General features: G+C 51.9%; 1 protein-coding gene across 2 annotated transcripts; it reads right to left on the bottom strand.

Annotated features, from left to right (window-relative positions):
• On the bottom strand, positions 1-25263 carry cdc42bpb (CDC42 binding protein kinase beta (DMPK-like)). Of its 2 annotated transcripts, none has more exons than XM_084560134.1 (37): positions 23714-25263; positions 21571-21662; positions 18592-18675; positions 17970-18065; positions 16206-16354; positions 16033-16126; positions 12340-12540; positions 11852-12100; positions 11495-11726; positions 11262-11369; positions 10222-10355; positions 9881-10123; positions 9602-9712; positions 9282-9526; positions 8833-8938; positions 8610-8734; positions 8431-8536; positions 8104-8252; positions 7918-8015; positions 7475-7554; positions 7245-7319; positions 7095-7166; positions 6233-6338; positions 5971-6107; positions 5759-5898; positions 5594-5675; positions 5178-5394; positions 4993-5055; positions 4670-4908; positions 4239-4593; positions 3325-3422; positions 3166-3250; positions 2046-2163; positions 1824-1941; positions 990-1098; positions 836-897; positions 1-736 (listed from the first exon to the last, which is right to left on the bottom strand). In XM_084560134.1, the coding sequence occupies exons 1-37, from the start codon at positions 23880-23882 to the stop codon at positions 614-616; spliced, it is 5070 nt and encodes a 1689-aa protein (XP_084416260.1). In that variant the 5' UTR covers positions 23883-25263; the 3' UTR covers positions 1-613. The 2 variants fall into 2 exon arrangements, with proteins under 2 accessions (XP_084416260.1, XP_084416259.1); XM_084560133.1 differs by having other exon boundaries at positions 11495-11729.
• Between the last annotated feature and the right edge of the window lie 749 nt (positions 25264-26012).

Raw genomic sequence — 26012 nt, forward strand, 5'->3', positions numbered from 1 at the left:
CTCTCTTCAGGCTCTTTATTGTTTTTGGTTGTTAACAGTTTATTGTTACAAAGATTCTTTAACTGGTAAATCTGGAAGAAACAAAACAGTAGTGTTCAGGTGCAACCCCCCCATTACTGCCTCCACCTGAGCAGAGGGCAGGGCCAGGTCTGATGGGGGAGGGGTCGGTGGGTTGGGGGAGGGGAGGGGTCAGCAGGAAATATCATCACTGACACAGAAAGATCATTTTTCTCCTACAGCAACAAGGATAATGATGATTATGTGCAACTTTAACAAAACTTTATAATTAATTCATACAGTGTTTTTTTCATCAGAGTGAGACCTCCCATCTGTTAGCGTGGTGGCTAACAGCTGGCTAAAGCTCAAGAGGAAGTTACTTAATACAGAAGATGAAGAAGAGGAGGTGACTGGTCCCACAGAGCCAATCAGAATAAAGGTCAAAAGTCAAACACAGCAGCCGTCAGCAGGGGAAGGTTAAAACCGGGGGCGGGGCTTACCAGCAGGTAAAATCCAACAAAATAAAAGCAGCAGGAAGCTTAGACTCACCCCGCCACAATAAAATCCTCAGTAAATGCTAAACTCTGACTGGTTGATTACATGAAGGGGGGCGGAGTCAGGGCTCCGAGTCAAGGCCGTCCAGGGTCAGCTGACTGCGGTGGGGGGAGTTAGGGCTGGGGGGGCTGCTGGGGTTGGAGCTGTTGGAGGGGGTCGAGTGTTTGGTGGAGTCCGAGTCCGGCTGGGCGAGAGAGGGGGGAGAGAGAGAGAGAGGGAGTCGTCAATAAGAACATATTAATTATTGATCATTAAAATGTTCTAACTGTTACAGTCACGTTACCTCTCGGTCCAGGTCCTGCTCCGGGTCACAGGTGGTGCGAGATGAAACTCCGCCTCCAAAATCTGAACCAATGGAAAGATAGAGCACTGATGACATCATCTGATGGTAAACACAGCTGTCCAGATGTGGTCTGTGAGGTCACAGGTGTGTTTACCTGAGGCTGTGCGGGTGATGTGGCTTTTGCTTCTCTGTTGCCGGGAAATGCTGGACAGGGGGCGGGGCTTGTCCTTACTGGCGTCATCCTGATTGGAGGCCATCACACTCTACACACACAATAATACACGTTAACACACATTAACACACACACACACACACACACCGACACTAATCTAAACGTGTTGATGAGCTGATCAGTAAAGACAATAATCAACAACTGTTGCTCAGCATAAACAGATGAGCAACATGTAAAGCAACCAAGCAACCAACCAACCAACCTATCAGTGAGCTCACTGATCTGCTTCAGTCAGACCTGGAGTCAGGTCATGTGACCTGACCTCAGTGTGGGGGGAGGAAGGGGAGAGAGAAGCTGTCCTACCCTTCCCAGAGAGGAGATGGAGGGAGAGGAGGAGGAGGAGGAGGAGGAAGGCTGCAGGAGACTCTGCTGGGAGGAGGAGGAGGAGGAGGCGTCTTTCTGCAAGAAGGCGCCGGCCGACGCCGAGGTCATGTGATAGACGTGCTCAAAGTTGGAGGGAGGGGAGATGAGGGTGTGACGGGAGGAGGAGGAAGAGGGGGAGGGAGATGGGGAGGGGGTAAGGGGGGTGACGTCACCAACCTAAACACCAGGTTGGAGGAGCAGGAGGAGCAGGAGGAGCAGGGGGTGAGGAAGGTGAGACAGGGGGAGGAGGAGAGAAGAGAGGAGGAGTCAGTTTGATGAGCGGAGCAGTCGGAGGAGGAGGAAGAGGAGAGGGAGGAGTTACCAAAGGGAGGAGAAGGCGAGAAGGACGGGGTGAGGGAGGAGTTACCGGGGGGGGGGGGGGGGGGGAGTTACCAGAGGGAGGTCCATGAGGACCTGCATGCCATCTCCTGGTCCCATATGAGCCACATGGTTGAAGTTTGTTGGATTAGAAATCATCTTCGACCGAAGCTCTGGGTCCCTCAGCATCTCCCTGGCAACCAGTAAACAAACAAATAAATAAACAAACAAACAAACAGAAGACAGAGGACAGAAGACAGAGGACAGAGGACAGACACTGATGAACACGGTGATCACCTCCTCTGCTGCAGTCGCTCCTCCTCAGGAACCTTGAACAGAAACTTCCTCTTACTGCGAGTTCGAACCATCAACTTCCTGCTGTGGTCAGACTTCTCTGGGATGGTGAGGTCTCCCTCTGATGAGAGACAGGTAAGGAGACAGGTAGAGAGAGAGGTAGAGAGACAGGTAAGGAGACAGGTAAGGAGACAGGTAGAGAGAGAGGTAGAGAGACAGGTAAGGAGACAGGTAAGGAGACAGGTAGAGAGAGAGGTAGAGAGAGAGGTAAGGAGACAGGTAAGGAGACAGGTAGAGACAGGTAAGGAGACAGGTAGAGAGAGAGGTAGATAGGTAGAGAGAGAGGTAGAGAGACAGGTAGAGAGACAGGTAAGGAGACAGGTAGAGACAGGTAAGGAGACAGGTAGAGAGACAGGTAGAGACAGGTAAGGAGACAGGTAAGGAGACAGGTAGAGAGACAGGTAAGGAGACAGGTAAGGAGACAGGTAAGGAGACAGGTAAGGAGACAGGTAGAGAGACAGGTAGAGAGACAGGTAAGGAGACAGGTAGAGAGACAGGTAAGGAGACAGGTAAGGAGACAGGTAGAGAGACAGGTAAGGAGACAGGTAGAGAGAGAGGTAGAGAGACAGGTAAGGAGACAGGTAGAGACAGGTAAGGAGACAGGTAGAGAGAGAGGTAGATAGGTAGAGAGAGAGGTAGAGAGACAGGTAGAGAGACAGGTAAGGAGACAGGTAAAGAGACAGGTAGAGACAGGTAGATAGACAGGTAGAGAGACAGGTAAGGAGACAGGTAAGGAGACAGGTAGAGAGACAGGTAAGGAGACAGGTAGAGAGACAGGTAGATAGACAGGTAGAGAGACAGGTAAGGAGAGAGGTAAGGAGACAGGTAAGGAGACAGGTAGAGAGACAGGTAAGGAGACAGGTAGAGAGACAGGTAGAGAGACAGGTAGAGAGACAGGTAGATAGACAGGTAAGGAGACAGGTAAGGAGACAGGTAGAGAGACAGGTAAGGAGACAGGTAGAGAGACAGGTAGAGAGAGGTAGATAGACAGGTAAGGAGACAGGTAGAGAGACAGGTAAGGAGACAGGTAAGGAGACAGGTAGAGAGACAGGTGTGTGTTTACCTGAGGAGGTGTTGCTGAAGTAAAGGAGACGAGGAGGTTCTGAGCTGAGCAGGTTTAACGTCCCTTCAACATTCAGTGGTCTGATCTGAGGACAGAGACATCTACAGGTGTTCATCTGATCTCAGGTGTCATTACTAATTCTGAGCTCTGATTGGTTACCTTACGGAGGGAGATGGTCTGGACCCAATCAGTGGTGAGAATATCAAACACATCCACACCGTATTCACTGTAGACGCTCAGATGAGACGAGTTAGAGCCTGAAAGACAACGACACGTGAGACAGAGAGCTACAACTGAACTACACCTGAACTACACCTGTCCACCAGCTACACCTGAACTACACCTGTCTACCAGCTACACCTGACTGAATTCACCTGTCTACCAGCTCACCTGTCTGACCTACACCTGTCTACCAGCTGCACCTGACTGAATTCACCTGTCTACCAGCAACACCTGACTGAATTCACCTGTCTACCAGCTCACCTGTCTGAACACACCTGTCTACCAGCTACACCTGACCTCACCTGTCTACCAGCTCACCTGTCTGAACTACACCTGTCTGCCAGCTACACCTGACTGAATTCACCTGTCTACCAGCTACACCTGAATTACACTTACTCTACCAGCTCACCTGTCTGAACACACCTGTCTACCAGCTACACCTGACCTCACCTGTCTACCAGCTCACCTGTCTGAACTACACCTGTCTGCCAGCTACACCTGACTGAATTCACCTGTCTACCAGCTACACCTGAATTACACTTACTCTACCAGCTAGACCTGTCTGAACTCACTTGTCTACCAGCTACACCTGACCTCACCTGTCTACCAGCTACACCTGTCTGAACACACCTGTCTACCAGCTACACCTGACCTCACCTGTCTACCAGCTACACCTGACTGAATTCACCTGTCTACCAGCTACACCTGACTGAACTACACCTGTCTACCAGCTACACCTGAATTACACTTACTCTACCAGCAAGACCTGTCTGAACTCACCTGTCTACTACCTACACCTGCCCCACCTGTCCTAAAGTCTCTTTCTAGAATAAGTTGACCTGGTGACGTACTGCAGGCCAGCGGCGTGGCGGGCCACATCAGCTCCTGGGTCCGGGACCGGCGCCCCTGTCCGTCCACATAGATGCCGAGCTGACTGAAGCAGAGCAGCACCTCGCTGGGTCCCACCTCCAGGGCGTGCAGGGCGTCCAGGGGTTGGTGGGCCAGGAATGCCAGCGACGGGTCAGCCGGGCTCACCAGGCTGATGGGGGATGACTCCCCCTGTAGGGCCAGCAGAGCGAAGCCGGACGGGTACCCGACACACAGCCGCTCCCTGACCATCCCCAACCACTGCACCACCCCCGGAGCCTGCACCTCCCACAGCTTCTTATGGTAGGGTTTCGCTCGGAGGATCTCGTAGCAGTGGACCTTGAGGGAGGACAGACCCTGAGCTTTAGAACCAGATCAGAACCACAGGTGTACTGCAGGTGAATTGTCCTCTAACCTGACGTTTGACGGCGGCAAGCAGGCAGGGGGGGCCCCCAGGGCGGAGCAGCCCAGTGGTCAGAGCCTGGCAGCCTTTGGTCTCCGCCAGCTTCACGTCAAAGGTGGAGTCGGCTCCGTCCAGAACCCCCCAGGGGTGGAGGTGGACGTGGCGGTTCCGACCGCAGAGGAGAACCACGATCTGATCAGGGATCAATTCTATCTGGTGGACCTTCTTACTGTCAGCAGCTCGGACAATCACTGGAGGGACAGACGGACAGAACGGTTAGGACTGTCTGTCTCTGTCTGTTTGTCTCTGTCTCTGTCTCTGTGGACATGTCTCACCGTCTCTGGTGACCTCCACCACAAACAGGCCGTCTTCTGTCCCCAGGGCGATCCTCTCTCGATCTATGAAGTCACATGTTCAGTAACAGAAACGTCACATAATTTAGAACAGAACCAGGACAGAACCTGAACTAGAACCTGACCAGAACCAGGCCAGAGAGTCAGACTGATCATGTGGTACTGACCCAGCAATGCGGCGGACAGCGTGGTCTTGATGATGGGCAGGGAGGCGTCGTAGGCCTCATGGAGGACGTGGACTGGTTGGTTCTTCAGCAGGTTCTGGGTCAAGATGTTCTGAAGACCTTCAAGGATCCTGACCCACTTCTTCTTCTCCCCCTCGCTCTCCGCCAGAACCAGCAGAGACACTGAGGACAGCTGAGACATCAGCTGGGATGATGTCACCTGGTGGAGGCAACCCCATGGTGAAGACAGGGATAGGTATCAGAGGTCAGGGGTCAGAGGTCAAGGGTCAGATTCAATTCAGTTCAATTTTATTGATATAGCGTCAATAACAATACAAATCGTCTCAAGACGCTTTACAAAACCCAGCCTGACGTCAGAGGGGACAGGGTTAGAGGTCAGAGAGGACGGCGCCTCCTACCCTGAAGATGCAGGGGATGTCCTTCCTGGTGGCGTGGATCACATCTGATGCCAGAACAGAGCTGACAGAGAAATCCTCGTCTCTGAAAGAAAACGTTCCTGATCAGAACCTGAACAGTCAGAACGTCTGACTAACGCTTGACCTCCTGAACCGGTGAAGCGGTACCTGAGGTCCAGGACCAGACTGGCCACCACGCCAGGCTGGGTGGACTTTCCCTCTGGGACGTCGTAGAGGAAGAGCTTACAGTCGGAGGCCACGGCGAAGGCTCGCTGCCAGCCCTTCTTCACGCCGCTTGGCTTCGGGATCTGACAGAAACAAGACATGAGTCCGTGGACCTTAAGAACCGGGACAATGCCGGTTGGGGGTCGTGGTCTTACCCTGACGTAGCCCTTGTAGGCGGTGCCGATGCCTCTCTGGACGTCGATGCCCTGCGGCCTCTTGGCCTGCTCTGCTGGGATTGGACAGATCAGGGGGGCGTGGTCTTTGCAGGACACGTGGCAGATGAAGGAGCAGACTGAGGACAGAGACATGGACGTTAGAGACACTTCCTAATGTTCTAAGGTTAAGAACCAGAACCAGCTCAGGACCAGAGGACGCTAGTGTCCCCGTGTGGCTGCACTGTGCGGGTGCGTTTGATACCTTCACAGGCGTATCCCTGGCGGATGAGTCCCACCATCAGAGAGGTGCAGTGGGAGCACTGGGGGGGGCTGGAGAACGTCTTGATGCTGAGCTGATGAGCTTTGGGCTGAAACAAGAGGAACAGATCAGAACATGGAGGCTGGTTCTGATCCGTGGGTTCCGCTGACATCACTTCACTTCCTGTCAGAGCTTTATTGTGAAACACCTGCAGGTCTTAGAGGACAAACATCCTGTCTCACTGTCTCCATTCAACCATCCTCCACTTAGAGGCCAGGACAGAGACATCGTCATAGCAACAGCACAGATCACTACTTCACTGAGCAGAGAGTTAATGTTAGATACTTGGGTGTAGCATCACCACAGAGCTGAGTGTTAGCTTCAGTTATTATCAGATACCTTGGTTTAGAGTCATACTGACGTCAGAGGAGCTACTGAGTCCTGCCAGGATGTCAGCGTATTGACTCGTCCTCCTGCAGCAGCTTATCTGAACCATACATTTATAAGTGCATGACACACTGCTGAGGTCAGTGTTGGTACTAAATCACATGAATGATATGTCTCACTCTGTCCAAGGCCCAGAGTTCCCAGTTTCCTGGTAAGGCACCGTTAGTGTGGATCTGAGCAGCGTGAAAACAGTCTCAAAGCTCCTGATCTGTTTGTACCTGATGATGTGTATGTTCACGCTGAGACGTCCATAAACACAGGAAGACAAAAAGATCAGATTTGTGAATTTGCTATGAAATAAATATTTATTCAGCCTGCTCTGAGAGCGTTGGTGAATCTCATGTTTCTCTTGTGGACCATGGAACACGCATTGTGACCACTCCATACCTCCTCCCCACAGGTAACCGTGGAAACGTACCTTGGGCGTGGTCAGCACTGAGCTCTGGAAGGGGGGGGAGGGGCTGGCTGGGACCGACCCTGCTTTCACTTCCTGTGGACACAAACAGAACTGGCTCAGTCAGGTCGCCTAGCTTGACACTCGTCAACAGATGTACAACCAAAGGCCAACCTCGTGTTGGGACACAGCAGAGGGCGAGGGGGGCGTGGTCTCTGATTTCAGGGGGGTGGAGTCTACATCTGTGGTCTGCAGGAGAAAGACGAGAGATGTTAACGGAGACACATGATCAATGCTGAGGGCGTCTAGACACAGGACCAGTGACCTCTAGCATCTCTAAGTTGTGTGGGAGTGACGTCAGCAGCATCATGTGACCTGCTGTGATTGGTCAGTCAGGGACTCACTCTGAAGGTCAGGTCTGGAGCCAGAGGAGACGTGTTGAAGTACTCGAAAATGGAGTCCTGGAAGTCCTGGAGCTTCAGACCTGCAGAGACACACAGGGGTTAGACTGAACTCCTCCTGGACTCCTCCTAGACCCCTCCTAGATTCCTCCTGGACCCTCCTGGACTCCTCCTAGACTCCCCCTAGACTCCCCCTAGACTCCCCCTAGACTCCTCCTAGACTCCTCCTAGACTCCTCCTGGACCCTCCTAGACTCCTCCTAGACTCCTCCTGGACCCTCCTGGACTCCTCCTAGACCCCTCCTAGATTCCTCCTGGACCCTCCTAGACTCCTCCTGGACCCTCCTGGACCCTCCTGGACTCCTCCTGGACCCTCCTAGACTCCTCCTGGACTCCTCCTGGACCCTTTCAGGAGTCCTCCTGGAGTCCTCCAAGAAAGTGACTCACCTTTGTCAGAGCGACTGCGACTGTCCTCCATCTCCTTCCTCAGGTTCTCCATCTGCTCCCCCATCTCTCTGCTCCTCTCCTCAGACTCCTTTAGCTTACTGCAGACACAGAGAGAGACGAGGACAGGTGAGGACAGTCAGGTGAGATGATGATGACAGGGGACAGTGTGTCTCTGTGACCTCTGACCTCTCCAGGCTGATGTTGACAGCTTTGACCCGGCGCAGTTCGTCCTGAACCACCTGCTTGGCTCTGATCTCAGCGTCCAGAGCCGACTGCAGCTCCAGACGAGCCGACATGTCCAACTTCTGACTGCGACGCACCTTCCACAGGGGGTCCTGAGAAGGAGGACATGGGAGGAAGAAAGAGTTAGAACAACTAAGCAGGAAGAGTAGTTGTCCAATCAGAGCAGCCCATGAACAAACCCAAGTCTACTTTAAAACAAAACCTCTGTCTCTTGGACATGGTGAACGTCCCTGAGGGGGTCCTGACCCAAGGTTCTTCCCCGGTTCTTACCAGAGGTCTGGATCCGAGGCTGGAGCTCCGCAGCGTCTCCAGCTCCTCCGTCATCTTGGTGGCCAGGGCCTGGAGGTATCCTCGAGCGTCCTTCTCATCACTGACCCTGAAGACAGAGAGACAGTTAGCCACAGTGTCCTCTGGGAGACCGGGACAGGGACGGCGATCTGGACACTCACCACTGGATGATCTCAGCAATCTGAGCCTCCCAGTGAGACACGCTCTCCTTCTTAGAGGACATGTCCTGGAGCTCGTCCTCCAGCTGCCGGTTCTGAGAGGTCAGGTTGTCCACAAAGGAACAAAGCTGGAGACGGCAGAGGTAACCAGGAGAGGACGGTGTCATGTGTTAGCAGGACAATGGACAGACAATGGACAGAGAGGACACAGTATCAGGACGTCTACCTTGTCTGTCTCTGCCGTCAGCTTCCGGTTCTCTTCAGTCAGGAGACTCTTCTCTCTGTCATGTTTCTCCTTCAGGACAGAAACAACTTCGTCCATCTCAGCCTGTCTGCAGGGGACACAGAGACACACCTATATCAGGACCTGTCCTCTGAACCTTGATCACCTGTCCATCTACCTGTTCCTGGTCGCACCTGTCCCTCTTTTAACCTGGTCCAGGCCTCGCCTGTCATTCTACCTGGTCCAGGTCTCACCTGTCCTTCTACCTGGTACTGGTCTCACCTGTCCCTAACCTGTCCCTCTTTTAACCTGGTCCAGGCCTCGCCTGTCCTTCTACCTGGTCCAGGTCTCACCTGTCCTTCTACCTGGTACTGGTCTCACCTGTCCCTAACCTGTCCCTCTTTTAACCTGGTCCAGGCCTCGCCTGTCCTTCTACCTGGTCCAGGTCTCACCTGTCCCTCTTGGCCTTGTCCAGCTTGTCCCGGAGCAGCAGCAGCTCCTTGTTGGCGGCGAGCTGCGCCCCCTCAGATTCCTGCAGGTCTTTGCGGAGGTGTTTGATCTCAGAGGAGTGGGCGGAGTCTCTCCTCAGCAGCTCCTCCTCGTAAAACAGGACCTTCTTGTCAAGCTCCGCCTTCAGGCGGGACAGCTCCTGCTGAGACTCCACCCCCCCGGTTGCTGCTCCACGACCCTGCAGAGACTGGACCAGAACCAGAACCAAGCTCAGACCCATGTCCTGACAGTATCAGTAGAAACTTTACTGGTGACCTCTGACCTTTAGGTTCTGAAGCTCCACCTCCAGCTGCTTGGAGTAACCCTCGCTGTGCTCCCTCAGCTTCCTCTCCTTGGACGCCTCTGCCTTCGCCTCGTCCAGCTGAGCCTCCAGCTGACAACACACAACGGGCTTTTATTCTGAAGGGCCATACTGGAGGCTACACTAGGCTTGCTGGCTTCTAGACTAGTTAGCTGTTAGGGTAGTTAGCTACTAGGCTAGTTAGCTTCTGGATGATTTATCTCCTGTCTCATGATGTTTATCCCTCCCTCCACTCCTCACCTCCTTGCGGTTCTTTTCTGTCTTGCGAATGTCCTGTCTCATGGCATCCATCTTGTGCAGCAGGGTGTCCATCTCATCCTCCTTGTCTCGGAGCTGACGGGACAGACGCTGTTTGGAGGAGCGGAGGTCTGCCATCTTCTCCGACAGCTCGGAGAACTCCTGCAGCGCCGTCTTCCTCTGGGAGTGCGCTTCCTTCAGTTCCTTGGTCTGACTCCTCAGACGCTCCAGGGAGTCGGCCAACTGCTGCTCAGGGAGGAAGGTCACACAGGAAGTCTTTTACTCCTTTTATTGTGAAAACAGCAGGAGAATTGTGGGGTGGGGGTGGGGGTGGGGGGGTCTACCTTGTGGACGTCATCCTTCTCCTGTCTCAACGTCTTCACCTGCTTCTCCAGGTTCTTCAGTTTGGAGGCGGAGCTCTCATAGTCCTGTCTGAGCGTGACTGCTTCCTCGAGCTGGTGCTCCAGCCTATCAGAGTCTAGGACATCACAGTTGAGGGTTAGCTAACCAAGCTACCAACCTATGAGGGTTGGCTAACCAAGCTACCAGCCTATGAGGGTTAGCTAACCAAGCTACCAGCCTATGAGGGTTGGCTAACCAAGCTACCAGCCTATGAGGGTTAGCTAACCAAGCTACCAGCCTATGAGGGTTGGCTAACCAAGCTACCAACCTATGAGGGTTAGCTAACCAAGCTACCAGCCTATGAGGGTTGGCTAACCAAGCTACCAACCTATGAGGGTTAGCTAACCAAGCTACCAACCTATGAGGGTTGGCTAACCAAGCTACCAACCTATGAGGGTTAGCTAACCAAGCTATTAGCCTATGAGGGTTAGCTAACCAAGCTACCAACCTATGAGGGTTGGCTAACCAAGCTACCAACCTATGAGGGTTAGCTAATCAAGCTATCAACCTATGAGGGTTGGCTAACCAAGCTACCAACCTATGAGGGTTGGCTAACCAAGCTACCAGCCTATGAGGGTTAGCTAACCAAGCTACCAGCCTATGAGGGTTGGCTAACCAAGCTACCAACCTATGAGGGTTAGCTAACCAAGCTACCAGCCTATGAGGGTTGGCTAACCAAGCTACCAGCCTATGAGGGTTGGCTAACCAAGCTACCAACCTATGAGGGTTGGCTAACCAAGCTACCAACCTATGAGGGTTGGCTAACCAAGCTACCAGCCTATGAGGGTTAGCTAACCAAGCTACCAACCTATGAGGGTTGGCTAACCAAGCTACCAACCTATGAGGGTTGGCTAACCAAGCTACCAAGCTATGAGGGTTAGCTAACCAAGCTATTAGCCTATCAGGCTTAGCTAACCAAGCTACCAGCCTATCAGAGTCTCGGACATCAGTCTGAGGGTCAGCTAACCATGCTAACTCTGACCTGCTAGCTTCTTCTTCAGCCGTTCAATCTCCTCGTTGAGCTTCTTGATCTCCTTGTCTCTGCTCAGAGTTCCTCCTCTAGATGGAGCCTGGAGAGCCTGGGTCGACTCTGGAGAGACAAATGGGTTGGGTTAGGACAAAGACAGGAGGAGGACAGGAAGAAAGGAAGAAAGGAGGAGAGGAGGACAGGAGGACAGGAGGAAGAGAAGAGGAGTAAAGGGGGAGAAGTCTGACCTTGCAGTTTTCTGTTCAGCTCCTGTTTCTCCTGCTCCAGTCGGCGGATCCTCCTCTCAAATGCCTCCACCTCCTGTCCCCCTCCTCCCCCCTCCTCCCTCTGTGAGGGGGGCAGCGGGGTCCGGCTGACGGAGCTGTGGTCGGAGAACCAGCTGTCGGTGGTGTAGGTGAAGCCCACGAAGGGGAGGTGCTGACCCGTGAAGCCGGTGTGAGACACTGGAGGACTGATGTCCTGCTGGGACACGGAGACAAAGACAGAGACAAGGATGTTTTAACTGAAGGACACTAGCTGAGGGACAGAGATGTTACAGATGGAGGACACTAGCTGAGGGACAGTCTGGTGTCCATGGTGCTCACTGGGTTCTTGAGGACATCGTCATCCACGTCAAAGTTGGACGTGTCGGTTGGCGAGGACACGTCGGGGATGTAGGGGGCCTCAGCAGAGCGGATGTTGTCCCAGTCGATGCCGCTGAAGAATGGGTGGTTCTGGAAGTCAGAGAGACCGTTCAGACCCAGGCGACGGTCCCTGGAGCACAGAAGACGCTGGATCAGGTCCCTGGCGTCTTCAGAGACATCAGTCACATGGGATGGGAACTGGAATCGCTCCTGGACGGACAGAGAGACAGAAACACAGTCAGAGAGACAGAGATAATGGAACAGGAATGGAGGACAAGGCGTCCACTGAGGGACAGATTTAGAACAGAGGAAGTAGAACGAGAGTCTGGAGACAAATACATGACCTGGAAACCAGAGGACAAGCTGAACATGGAGGAACTCTGCAGTAATCTGATTACTTTAAACACTGCAGTAATCTGATTACTTCCTGTCTACAGGTGACCTCTGACCTCATGGTTCATGATCTTGCCGTACGTCTCCACCAGGGACTCGGCGTAGAACGGAGTTTCTCCAAACAGCATCTCATAGACGCAGACGCCCAGAGACCACCAGTCACACTCTGGTCCATAGCGTCCCATCCCGTCCTCCATTGCCTGCAGGATCTCTGGGGAGATGTAGTCTGGAGTCCCCACGGCAACTGAGGACTGCACCTGGAGGACGAGGACGAGTCATTACACCTATAGGACGAGTCACTGAACCTATCACTAGAGATGTCTAACAAGGGCTACTGTAGAGTTATAACTGGATCAACCTTAGAGTGAATGAGGACACAGAGACGCGTCCAAAGAGACAACCCATCAACCAATCAGTCTGTAGAGTGTGTGTAGCCTGTAGTGTCTGTAGCTCGTGGCATGTCGGTTGTGTGTCTGCAGCGTGTGACGTGTTGGTTGTGTGTCTGTAGTGTGTGACGTGTTGGTTGTGTGTCTGCAGCATGTGGCGTGTTGGTTGTGTGTCTGCAGTGTGTGACGTGTTGGTTGTGTGTCTGTAGCGCGTTGGTTGCGTGTCTGCAGCACGTGGCGTGTTGGTTGTGTGTCTGTGGCGTGTTGGTTGCGTGTCTGCAGCATGTGGCGAGACGGTTGCGTGTCTGCAGCGTGTGGCGTGTCGGTTGCAGCACGTGGCATGTCGGTTGCGTGTCTGTAGCGCGTGGTGTGTTGGTTGTGTGTCTGCAGTGTGTCTGCAGCGTGTGGCGTGTTGGTTGTGTGTCTGTAGCGTGTTGGTTGCGTGTCTGCAGCGTGTGGCGTGTTGGTTGTGTGTCTGTAGCGTGTTGGTTGCGTGTCTGCAGCACGTGGCGAGACGGTTGCGTGTCTGTAGCGTGTTGGTTGCGTGTCTGCAGCATGTGGCGAGACGGTTGCGTGTCTGCAGTGTGTGGCGTGTTGGTTGTGTGTCTGTAGCGTGTTGGTTGCGTGTCTGCAGCATGTGGCGAGACGGTTGTGTGTCTGCAGCGTATGGCGTGTCGGTTGCAGCACGTGGTGTGTCGGTTGCGTGTCTGTAGCACGTGGCGTGTTGGTTGCGTGTGGCGAGACGGTTGCGTGTCTGTAGCACGTGGCGTGTCGGTTGCGTGTCTGAAGCGTGTGGCGTGTCGGTTGTGTGTCTGTAGCGTGTGGGTTGCGTGTCTGTAGCGTGTGGCTGTTGGTTGCGTGTGGCATGTCGGTTGCGTGTCTGCAGCGTATGGCATGACGGTTGCGTGTCTGCAGCGCATGGCGTGTCGGTTGTGTGTCTGTAGCGTGTTGGTTGCGTGTCTGTAGCGTATGGCGTGTTGGTTCTGTGTCTGTGGCGTGTCGGTTGCGTGTCTGCAGCATATGGCATGTTGGTTGCAGCACGTGGCGTGTCGGTTGCAGCACGTGGCGTGTCGGTTGTGTGTCTGTAGCGTGTTGGTTGCGTGTCTGCAGCATGTGCGTGTGTGCAGCGTGTCGGTTGTGTGTCTGCAGCATATGGCGTGTCAGTTGTGTGTCTGTAGCACGTGGCATGTCGGTTGTGTGTCTGTAGCACGTGGCGTGTTGGTGGTGTGTCTGTAGCGTGTTGGTTGCGTGTCTGTAGCGTATGGCGTGTTGGTTCTGTGTCTGTGGCGTGTCGGTTGCGTGTCTGCAGCATATGGCATGTTGGTTGCAGCACGTGGCGTGTCGGTTGCAGCACGTGGCGTGTCGGTTGTGTGTCTGTAGCGTGTTGGTTGCGTGTCTGCAGCATGTGCGTGTGTGCAGCGTGTCGGTTGTGTGTCTGCAGCATATGGCGTGTCAGTTGTGTGTCTGTAGCACGTGGCATGTCGGTTGTGTGTCTGTAGCACGTGGCGTGTTGTTTGCGTGTGGCGTGTCTGTAGCACGTGGCGTGTTGGTTGCGTGTCCGTAGCACGTGGCGTGTTGGTTGCGTGTCTGTAGCACGTGGCGTGTCGGTTGCGTGTCTGTAGAGCGTGGCGTGTCGGTTGCGTGTCTGTAGCACGTGGCGTGTCGGTTGCGTGTCTGTAGCACGTGGCGTGTCGGTTGCGTGTCTGTAGAGCGTGGCGTGTCGGTTGCGTGTCTGTAGCACGTGGCGTGTTGGTTGCGTGTCCGTAGCACGTGGCGTGTTGGTTGCGTCTGCAGCGTGTGGTGAATCGGTTGCGTGTCTGCAGCGTGTGGCGTGTCGGTTGCGTGTCTGTAGCACGTGGCGTGTCGGTTGCGTGTCTGTAGCACGTGGCGTGTCGGTTGCATCTGCAGCGTGTGGCGTGTCGGTTGCGTGTCTGTAGCACATGGCGTATTGGTTGCGTGTGGCGTGTCGGTTGCGTGTCTGTAGCACGTGGCATGTCTGTAGCACGTGGCGTGTCGGTTGCGTGTCTGTAGCACGTGGCGTGTCGGTTGCGTGTCTGTAGCACGTGGCATGTCTGTAGAGCGTGGCGTGTCGGTTGCGTGTCTGTAGCGCGTGGTGTGTCGGTTGTGTGACGGTTGCGTGTCTGTAGCCCGTGGCGTGTCGGTTGCGTGTCTGTAGCACGTGGCGTGTCGGTTGCATCTGCAGCGTGTGGCGTGTCGGTTGCGTGTCTGTAGCACATGGCGTATTGGTTGCGTGTGGTGTGTCGGTTGCGTGTCTGTAGCACGTGGCATGTCTGTAGCACGTGGCGTGTCGGTTGCGTGTCTGTAGCACGTGGCGTGTCGGTTGCGTGTCTGTAGCACGTGGCATGTCTGTAGAGCGTGGCGTGTCGGTTGCGTGTCTGTAGCGCGTGGTGTGTCGGTTGTGTGACGGTTGCGTGTCTGTAGCACGTGGCGTGTCGGTTACATGTCTGTAGTGGGTGGCGTGTCGGTTGCATGTCTGTAGCACGTGGCGTGTTGGTTGCGTGTGGCGTGTCGGTTGCGTGTCTGTAGCACGTGGCGTGTTGGTTGCATGTGGCGTGTCGGTTGCGTGTCTGTAGCGCGTGGCGTGTCGGTTGCGTGTCTGTAGCACGTGGCATGTCTGTAGCACGTGGCGTGTCTGTAGTGCGTGTCGTGTCGGTTGCGTGTCTGTAGAGCGTGGCGTGTCGGTTGCGTGTCTGTAGCACGTGGCGTGTCAGTTGTGTGTCTGTAGCGCGTGGCATGTCTGTAGCACGTGGCGTGTCTGTAGTGCGTGTCGTGTCGGTTGCGTGTCTGTAGCGCGTGGCGTGTCGGTTGCGTGTCTGTAGCGCGTGGCGTGTCGGTTGCGTGTCTGTAGTGCGTGTCGTGTCGGTTGCGTGTCTATAGCACGTGGCGTGTCAGTTGTGTGACGGTTGCGTGTCTGTAGCACGTGGCGTGTCGGTTGCGTGTCTGTAGCGCGTGGCGTGTCGGTTGCGTGTCTGTAGCACGTGGCGTGTCGGTTGCGTGTCTGTAGCACGTGGCGTGTCGGTTGTGTGTCTGTAGCGCGTGGCGTGACGGTTGCGTGTCTGTAGCACGTGGCGTGTTGGTTGCATGTCTGTAGCGCGTGGCGTGTCGGTTGTGTGTCTGTAGCGCGTGGCGTGTCGGTTGCGTGTCTGTAGCACGTGGCGTGTCGGTTGCGTGTCTGTAGCACGTGGCGTGTCGGTTGTGTGTCTGTAGCGCGTGGCGTGACGGTTGCGTGTCTGTAGCACGTGGCGTGTCGGTTGCGTGTCTGTAGAGCGTGGCATGTCGGTTGCGTGTCTGTAGCGCGTGGCGTGTCGGTTGCGTGTCTGTAGAGCGTGGCGTGTCCGTTACCGTGCCATCTTCCATCATGCGGAGACAGGAGCCGAAGTCTGCCAGGCGGATGTGTCCGTTGACGTCCAGCAGGACGTTGTCTGGTTTGATGTCCCTGGACACACTAAACTGTTAGATGACCAGCTGTGATACCTGGAGGTTACCGTGGTAACGGAGGCTGTAGGCCGGCCTACCTGTGGATGTAGTGCTGCTGGTGGATAGAGTGGATAGCCAGGACCATCTCAGCCACGTAGAACTTGGCCATGTCCTCGGGAAGACGATCCTCGAACTTACTGAGCAGGGTCAGGAGGTCTCCACCCACATAGTAGTCCATGACCAGGTACTGTAGCAACACATCAACCACTATGATCAACGCATCAACACATCAACCACTATGATCAACGCGTCAACCACTATGATCAACGCGTCAACCACTATGATCAACGCATCAACACATCAACCACTATGATCAACGCGTCAACCACTATGATCAACACATCAACCACTATGATCAACGCATCAACCACTATGATCAACGCATCAACACATCAACCACTATGATCAACGCGTCAACCACTATGATCAACGCGTCAACCACTATGATCAACGCATCAACCACTATGATCAACGCATCAACGTGTCAACCACTATGATCAACACATCAACCACTATGATCAACGCATCAACACATCAACCACTATGATCAACGCATCAACGCGTCAACCACTATGATCAACACATCAACCACTATGATCAACGCATCAACACATCAACCACTATGATCAACGCATCAACACATCAACCACTATGATCAACGCGTCAACCACTATGATCAACGCGTCAACCACTATGATCAACGCATCAACGTGTCAACCACTATGATCAACGCATCAACCACTATGATCAACGCATCAACCACTATGATCAACACATCAACCACTATGATCAACGCGTCAACGCATCAACTACTATGATCAACGCATCAACCACTATGATCAACGCATCAACCACTATGATCAACGCATCAACCACTATGATCAACGCGTCAACGCATCAACTACTATGATCAACACATCAACCACTATGATCAACGCATCAACCACTATGATCAACGCATCAACCACTATGATCAACGCATCAAAACATCAACCACTATGATCAACGCATCAACCACTATGATCAACACATCAACACATCAACCACTATGATCAACGCATCAACCACTATGATCAACACATCAACACATCAACCACTATGATCAACGCGTCAACCACTATGATCAACGCGTCAACACATCAACCACTATGATCAACGCATCAACCACTATGATCAACGCATCAACACATCAACCACTATGATCAACGCATCAACCACTATGATCAACGCGTCAACGCATCAACCACTATGATCAACGCATTAACCATTATGATCAACGCATCAACCACTATGATCAACACATCAACCACTATGATCAACGCATTAACCATTATGATCAACGCATCAACCACTATGATCAACACATCAACCACTATGATCAACGCATCAAAACATCAACCACTATGATCAACGCATCAACCACTATGATCAACGCGTCAACGCATCAACCACTATGATCAACGCATTAACCACTATGATCAACGCATCAACCACTATGATCAACGCGTCAACGCATCAACCACTATGATCAACGCATTAACCACTATGATCAACGCATTAACCACTATGATCAACGCATCAACCACTATGATCAACGCGTCAACGCATCAACCACTATGATCAACGCATTAACCACTATGATCAACGCATCAACCACTATGATCAACACATCAACCACTATGATCAACACATCAACCACTATGATCAACACATCAATCAATACATCAATTGATCACTTCCTGTTTTTATTGCAGACTTCTGCTCCGATTGGTTTGTGGTAACCATGGAAACGCTACACTCACCAGGTAGTTGTCGTCTTGGAAGGCATAATGCAGCGTCGTGATCCACTGACTGTCACCTTTCACCAGAACGTCACGCTCTTCACGGAAACACGCCGTCTGCACAGAGAACACATCGAGAAGAGAACACACAGAACACGTCAACAACAGAACACGTCAACAACAGAACACAGAGAACACGTCAACAACAGAACACACAGAACACGTCAACAACAGAACACGTCAACAACAGAACACACAGAACACGTCAACAAGAGAACACGTCAACAAGAGAACACGTCAACAACAGAACACAGAGAACACGTCAACAACAGAACACACAGAACACGTCAACAAGAGAACACGTCAACAAGAGAACACGTCAACAACAGAACACAGAGAACACGTCAACAACAGAACACGTCAACAACAGAACACACAGAACACATCAACAACACTTCGACAAGAGAACACACAGAGAACACATCAACAACAGAACACGTCAACAACAGAACACAGAGAACACGTCAACAAGAGAACACGTCAACAAGAGAACACACAGAACACGTCAACAACAGAACACACAGAGAACGCGTCAACAATAGAACACAGAGAACGCGTCAACAACAGGTGACATACAGCCCACCTCAGCTCTCTTCAGCATCTCCCACTTATTGAGGATCTTCATGGCGTAAACTCTCTCAGTGTGTTTCATCTTCACCACAGCAACCTGAGAGAGAGAGACAGAGGTCAACAAAGAGAGAGACAGGTGTGTAGACCAGGTGTAGACCGGGTGTAGACCAGGTGTAGACCGGGGGTAGACCGGGTGTAGACCAGGACCATTATATAGATAATAATGGACAATTATTTAATTTAAATATAAATAATTTTTAATGTTTATTTTAAACAGTGATATTTTCATATGGTCTCCGTGGCAACCAGGTAGAGGACGTCACTGATGTGTCAATAGGTATGTGTCAGATGAACTCCTGTTCAGCTGGTCCCGACCATTGCCACACCTGGAATACCTGAGCAGGACACACCCACACCACCACACCTGAACCAGACCTGCTGTGTGGGTTTCTGTGTGTTTATATCCTGAGGCTGAAGGCAGGTGAGGCCGAGACACACCTTTCCTTTGGTATGTAACACATAACAACACAATGTACAATGTACACAAAACACACCCACAATAATACAGAGTTGGCTGCGGTGTCAGTGTCGATTGGCTGCTGATCAGGAGAACGAGCACAGCACCAAGAGGCTGACATGAATATGAACTAATATCTAATCACAGGTTCATCACTTCCTGTCAGAGTCACAGCTGGAGGTCGAGAGGCGGGAAACGCCATCAGTGACTGACAAACAAACATTTAACTAGACCTGAACGTTACTGAGCTAACGTTAGCTTGTTTTGACTAACCATGGTCGCAAACGTTAGCTTGTACAGGCTGACAGAGGCAGCTAACAACAGCTTGTTTTGACTAACCAAGGCCGCTAACGTTAGCTTGTACAGGCTGACAGAGGCAGCTAACAACAGCTTGTTTTGACTAACCATGGCTGCTAACGTTAGCTTGTACAGGCTGACAGAGGCAGCTAACAACAGCTTGTTTTGACTAACCATGGCCGCTAACGTTAGCTTGTACAGGCTGACAGAGGCAACTAACAACAGCTTGTTTTGACTAACCAAGGCCGCTAACGTTAGCTTGTACAGGCTGACAGAGGCAACTAACAACAGCTTGTTTTGACTAACCATGGCCGCTAACGTTAGCTTGTACAGGCTGACAGAGGCAGCTAACAACAGCTTGTTTTGACTAACCAAGGCCGCTAACGTTAGCTTGTACAGGCTGACAGAGGCAACTAACAACAGCTTGTTTTGACTAACCATGGCCGCAAACGTTAGCTTGTACAGGCTGACAGAGGCAGCTAACAATAGCTTGTTTTGACTAACCAAGGCGGCTAACGTTAGCTTGTACAGGCTGACAGAGGCAGCTAACAACAGCTTGTTTTGACTAACCATGGCCGCTAACGTTAGCTTGTACAGGCTGACAGAGGCAGCTAACAACAGCTTGTTTTGACTAACCATGGCGGCTAACGTTAGCTTGTACAGGCTGACAGAGGCAACTAACAATAGCTTGTTTTGACTAACCATGGCCGCAAACGTTAGCTTGTACAGGCTGACAGAGGCAACTAACAATAGCTTGTTTTGACTAACCATGACCGCTAACGTTAGCTTGTACAGGCTGACAGAGGCAGCTAACAACAGCTTGTTTTGACTAACCATGGCGGCTAACGTTAGCTTGTTTTGACTAACCATGACCGCTAACGTTAGCTTGTACAGGCTGACAGAGGCAACTAACAATAGCTTGTTTTGACTAACCATGGCCGCTAACGTTAGCTTATACAGGCTGACAGAGGCAGCTAACAACAGCTTGTTTTGACTAACCATGGCGGCTAACGTTAGCTTGTACAGGCTGACAGAGGCAACTAACAATAGCTTGTTTTGACTAACCATGGCCGCAAACGTTAGCTTGTACAGGCTGACAGAGGCAACTAACAATAGCTTGTTTTGACTAACCATGACCGCTAACGTTAGCTTGTACAGGCTGACAGAGGCAGCTAACAACAGCTTGTTTTGACTAACCATGGCCGCAAACGTTAGCTTGTACAGGCTGACAGAGGCAACTAACAATAGCTTGTTTTGACTAACCATGGCCGCTAACGTTAGCTTGTACAGGCTGACAGAGGCAGCTAACAACAGCTTGTTTTGACTAACCATGGCGGCTAACGTTAGCTTGTACAGGCTGACAGAGGCAACTAACAATAGCATGTTTTGACTAACCATGGCCGCAAAGATTGGCTGGTTTAATGTTTGGTTCCAGGTATAATTTCTAGTTGTAATTTATGGTTGTAGTTTATAGTTTATAGTTGTAGTTTATAGTTTATAGTTGTAGTTCATGGTTGTAGTTCATAGCTGTAGTTTATAGTCATAGTTCATGGTTGTAGTTGTAGTTTATGTCTGTGGTTGTAGTTTATAGTTGTAGTTCATAGTTGTAGTTGTAGTTTATAGTTGTAGTTCATGGTTTTAGTTGTAGTTTATAGTTGTAGTTGTAGTTTATAGTTGTAGTTCATGGTTGTGGTTGTAGTTTATAGTTGTAGTTTATAGTTGTAGTTGTAGTTCATAGTTGTAGTTCATGGTTGTAGTTGTAGTTTATGGTTGTAGTTGTAGTTCATGGTTGTAGTTTATAGTTGTAGTTCATAGCTTATATTTGTAGTTCATGGTTGTAATTGTAGTTTATAGTTGTAGTTGTAGTTTATAGTTGTAGTTCATGGTTTATAGTTGTAGTTCATGGTTGTAGTTGTAGTTCATGGTTGTAGTTGTAGTTTATAGTTGTAGTCTATAATCTGACTACAACCATAACATCTGAAGCCTCTTTACACTCTGTTTAACATGAACGTTAGACTCACGCTCCAACAAGAGAAGAAGAAGGTTCCTGTGAAACCACAGAGGAAGAAAACAGGAAACAAGGGACACTTCCTGTGAAACAGGAAGTAGTGAGACAGGTGACCAGGTGAGTCTTGGCTCTCAACTCTGTCACTTCCTGTTGGTACAGTGAAGTCTTACCTCTCCAAACGCTCCTCGACCAATCACCTTCAACATCTCAAAGTCGTCTCTATGCAGCCGCATGTCCTTCACCCTGGTGGTGAACGGTTTGACTGAGGACAGAGACACAGAGACACATCAGAGAGAGACACAGACAGTCAAAGACACGTCAGACAGTCAGAGACACAGACAGTCAGAGACACGTCAGACATTTAGAGAGACGTCAGACAGCCAGACATTTAGAGAGACGTCAGACAGCCAGAGACACGTCAGACAGCCAGAGACACGTCAGACAGCCAGAGACACGTCAGAAAGTCAGAGACACATCAGAGACATGTCAGACAGTCAGAGACACGGTCAGAGACACTGTCAGAGACATGTCAGACGGTCAGAGACATGTCAGACGGTCAGAGACATGTCAGACGGTCAGAGACACGGTCAGAGACATGTCAGACGGTCAGAGACACGGTCAGAGACATGTCAGACAGTCAGAGACATGTCAGACGGTCAGAGACACGGTCAGAGACACGGTCAGAGACATGTCAGACAGTCAGAGACACGGTCAGAGACGTGTCAGACAGCCAGAGACACAGTCAGAGACGTGTCAGTCAGAGACAGAGAGACATGTAAACATCTTCATCATCTGAAGTGTGTGGGGCACTAGGACCCAGCAGAGTGTCGTATCTGGGTCAGACCAGAATAGAAACCAGAGTTCTGGTTCCTCCTGAGACTCAGCTGGACCCTGAAGCCTCCTGGTTCTGGTTCTGACCCAGTAATCAGTTTGGACCTGAAAATAAGACGACCTGCATTCTACCTCCCGTGGCCGTAAAACACAACTACCCAGAATGCACCTCTCTGCATATTTAAACAAAGTTCAGATCAGCTGGTCGTTGTTACCGGGAACCAATCAGAGACCAGTGATTGGTCTGTGGTTCCGTCAGGGACTAAAGGAACCAGGCCACTGTGAACCAGGACAGAGTCTAGGAGGAGCAGACTGAACCAGGACTAACTGGGTCAAACTGGGTCAAACTGGGCCTGGCAGCCACTGCAGCATCTCTGAGGATACAGGGCGACTTGGAAACCTTCAAGGTCCAGACCTTTGGGGAACAGAACCTTTCAGGATCCTCCAACTGAAGAACCACAATTGGACCTCATCAAGAACCCCTGGAACCTGAAATCCCCTTTAGCGCCTTTGCAAGACCTCCTGGATTCTGGAGAACCTTAATATTTAAGGAAAGAGTTCTTAACATTCTTGGACAACCCAGGTCTTCTTTAGAACCTCCCTAAATGACCTGAGTCTTCCAAGAACCTCCCTATAAGACTTGGGTCCACTTTAGAACCTCCCTAAATGACCTGAGTCTTCTTTAGAAACTCCCTTAGACAACCCGGGTCCTCCATAGAACCTCCCGAGATGACCTGGGTCCACTTTAGAACCTTCTGTCTGACCCGGGTACGAGGGTACCCTGTAGAACCTCCCTTAGACGACCTGGGTCCTCTTCAGAAGCTCCCTTGACAACACAGGTCCTTTCTGATTGACTGGGTCCGAGACTATTCTTTAGAGCCTCCCCAGATGACCCAGGTCCTCTACAGAATCTCCCTAGATAACCCGGGTCCACTTCAGAACCTCGTGACTGACCCGGGTTCTCTATAGAACCTCCCTCGATGACGAAAGTCCTTTTTTAGAACATCCTGACTGACCCGGGTCCCCTATAGATCATCCTGACTGACCCGGGTCCCCTATAGAACCTCCTGACTGACCCAAACCCTTTGACAACACCTGGAACAACTTTTAAGGACCCCGTCAAACTTCCCTCTGCCTTAGACGGATCCGGGTCCAGACCAGATCCAGACCAGATCCAGATGGTCCTAGCCCTTAACCCGGACCCCCAGCCCCAGCCCTAGCCCGGACCCCCAGCCCCAGCCCCAGCCCTAGCCCCAGCCCTAGCCCTAGCCCTAGCCCGGACCCCCAGCCCCAGCCCCAGCCTGGACCCCCAGCCCCAGCCCCAGCCCCAGCCCGGACCCCCAGCCCTAGCCCTAGCCCTAGCCCGGACCCCCAGCCCCAGCCCGGACCCCCAGCCCTAGCCCTAGCCCTAGCCCGGACCCCCAGCCCCAGCCCCAGCCCGGACCCCCAGCCCCAGCCCCAGCCCGGACCCCCAGCCCTCACCCCAGAGCAGGAAGTCGGTGACGTGCTTCTCCCTCCGCAGCGGGCCGTTGGAGCATTCCGTGTAGAAGCAGAGCAGGAGGTCGAGCAGCGCCTCCACACTCAGACTTCCCGCCTCCTTCTGCTCCAGGAGCAGCTCCTCCAGCTGCTTCAGACGGACCTGAGCCGACATCCTGACCGGGGACCGGGACCGACGCCCGCCGCTCCCGCTGAACGCCGCTGGGTCCGGGGGTTATCCGCCGCCGAGGATCCGTTTCCTGCCGTCGAGCTCCGCCTGCTAGCAGCCGCGGCTAGCCCGTTAGCTCCGGGAGAACCGTCCCGACATGTCGAGGCCACTGGAGGTCGGTTGGTCGCTGAGTCTCGGTCGGTACCGTCGATCCGTTTCCTGGAGAACCCAGCGATCTGCGGCCCCGCGGCTTTAATCCGGTAAATCTGGACTTTCCTCTCGGAAATGGGGACGTCGGGACAGAGCGTCGACTCTCAGGTTGGCCGTCGCTGCTCCATGTCCGCCGGTCTGTGTATCAGCCCGGTAACGGGTCCGGGAGCTCCGGTACCGGCTGGGCTGGGTCCAAAGTGTCCGTCAGCACCGGGAGCGAGCGGCCCGGGGGATTAGAGGCGGTGTTCGGGACGATCGAGGCAGCTGCCGGTGTGGCTGATCGGTGGGAATATGGCTGAATCCAGGACGGATCATCCAGAGCAAGCCGAGGAGCCTAACCCTCACTTCCGGTCACACAGGGCTTCACAATAAAAGACAGTCATCAGTCACTGATCAACGCAGTTCAGTAAAACAGTCTGAGTGGATCAGTCCATCATCTCAACCCACAGGTTTGATTTAAAACAGCTGATCTGTCCAAGATGAAACGTGACATGTTTTTATTTTATTTTGCTGATGAACTAAATGTCACATGAACCAGAGACCTCACATCCCCAGCCTCACACCTGTGATCAGTTTTACCTCCTGTTAATGAGAGTGACGTCATAAAGGTCATAAACAAACAGTCCTCCATCTACTGGCTGTGTCCCTGATTATTTTAAAACAGCATGTGTGAACCATTGTTAAACAAACAGGACTGGATCCCTCACAACCTCTAAACTACAAACTTTTATTGTTATTATTTAAAGTTTGAGACAAGATTGTGTCCAAGCAGCTTCTGTCTGTGCTTGAATCCAAGGAAGCACCTTAAAGTCACAAATGACCTTTTAATGGCAGCTGACAATAATATGAGCTCAGTCCTGGACCTCCTAGACCTCCTGGTCCTCCTGGTCCTCCTAGACCTCCTGGTCCTCCTGGTCCTCCTAGACCTCCTGGTCCTCCTAGACCTCCTGGTCCTCCTGGACCTCCCAGTCCTCCTAGACCTGAGCGCAGCCTTCCATACGATAGATCATGGATTCTTTTAAACAGGTTTAGGGACTAGGTGGGTATATCAGGGACAGCCCTTGACTGGTTCTCCTCATATTAAACAGAAGGTTTTATGTTACTGTCATGTTTATTTATGTTTATTAAGTTTCATTGTCACAGTCGCAAAAAACAATAAACAACTTCAACAGAGGAGTCAACACAAATACAAATAACAATAACAACGCTGTTAAACATATATAGAGAAATATAAAGACATTCTGTATGTACAGAGTGGTGGTGGAACAACTTTACAAACTATAAGATGGTGATTAAATCATCTGTGTGTAATATGAAATGTGGTGTTCCTCAGGGGTCGGTTTTAGGACCACTCTTATTCTCTCTGTCCTCCTTTGGGAGACATTATGTCTCCCCAGATCTACCTGCCTTTAACTCTTCAGACATGGGAACCCTGAGTTTATTACACAAGCACCTACACAACATCAAAAACTGGATAAACAGCAACTTCCTGCAGTTAAACTAGACACCAACAGCTGAGACAAACAAGTTCTACCCTTGGCTGGTTCCCTCTGCAAGAACATTAGTACCTCAGTGTCTGGACTGAGTCTCATATTAACAGATCAAACTAGTTTTTATCATCTAACATTCAGACTTTTATTTCATCACGCCTGGATTGCTGCCACAGCCTTTGTACCTTTGTACCTGTCTGAGCATCAAAGCAATTTCGTGACACCGTCCAAAACTCAGTGACCAGAACCAGGAAAAGGGACCACATCAGTCCAGTTTTAGCAGATCTCCACTGGCTCCCAGTGCGTTTCAGGATAGATATTAAGGTCTTATTAATCACTTTTAAAGCTCTTCATGGCTGTGCCCCGGACGACACCGCTGACCTTGTAGCACCATACAGGTCAGCTCGTACCTTGAGGTCCTCGGGCAGAGGTCTTC

The sequence above is a fragment of the Chelon labrosus genome (genome assembly GCF_963514085.1).
Source record: "Chelon labrosus genome assembly, chromosome: 14".
NCBI lineage: Eukaryota > Metazoa > Chordata > Actinopteri > Mugiliformes > Mugilidae > Chelon > Chelon labrosus.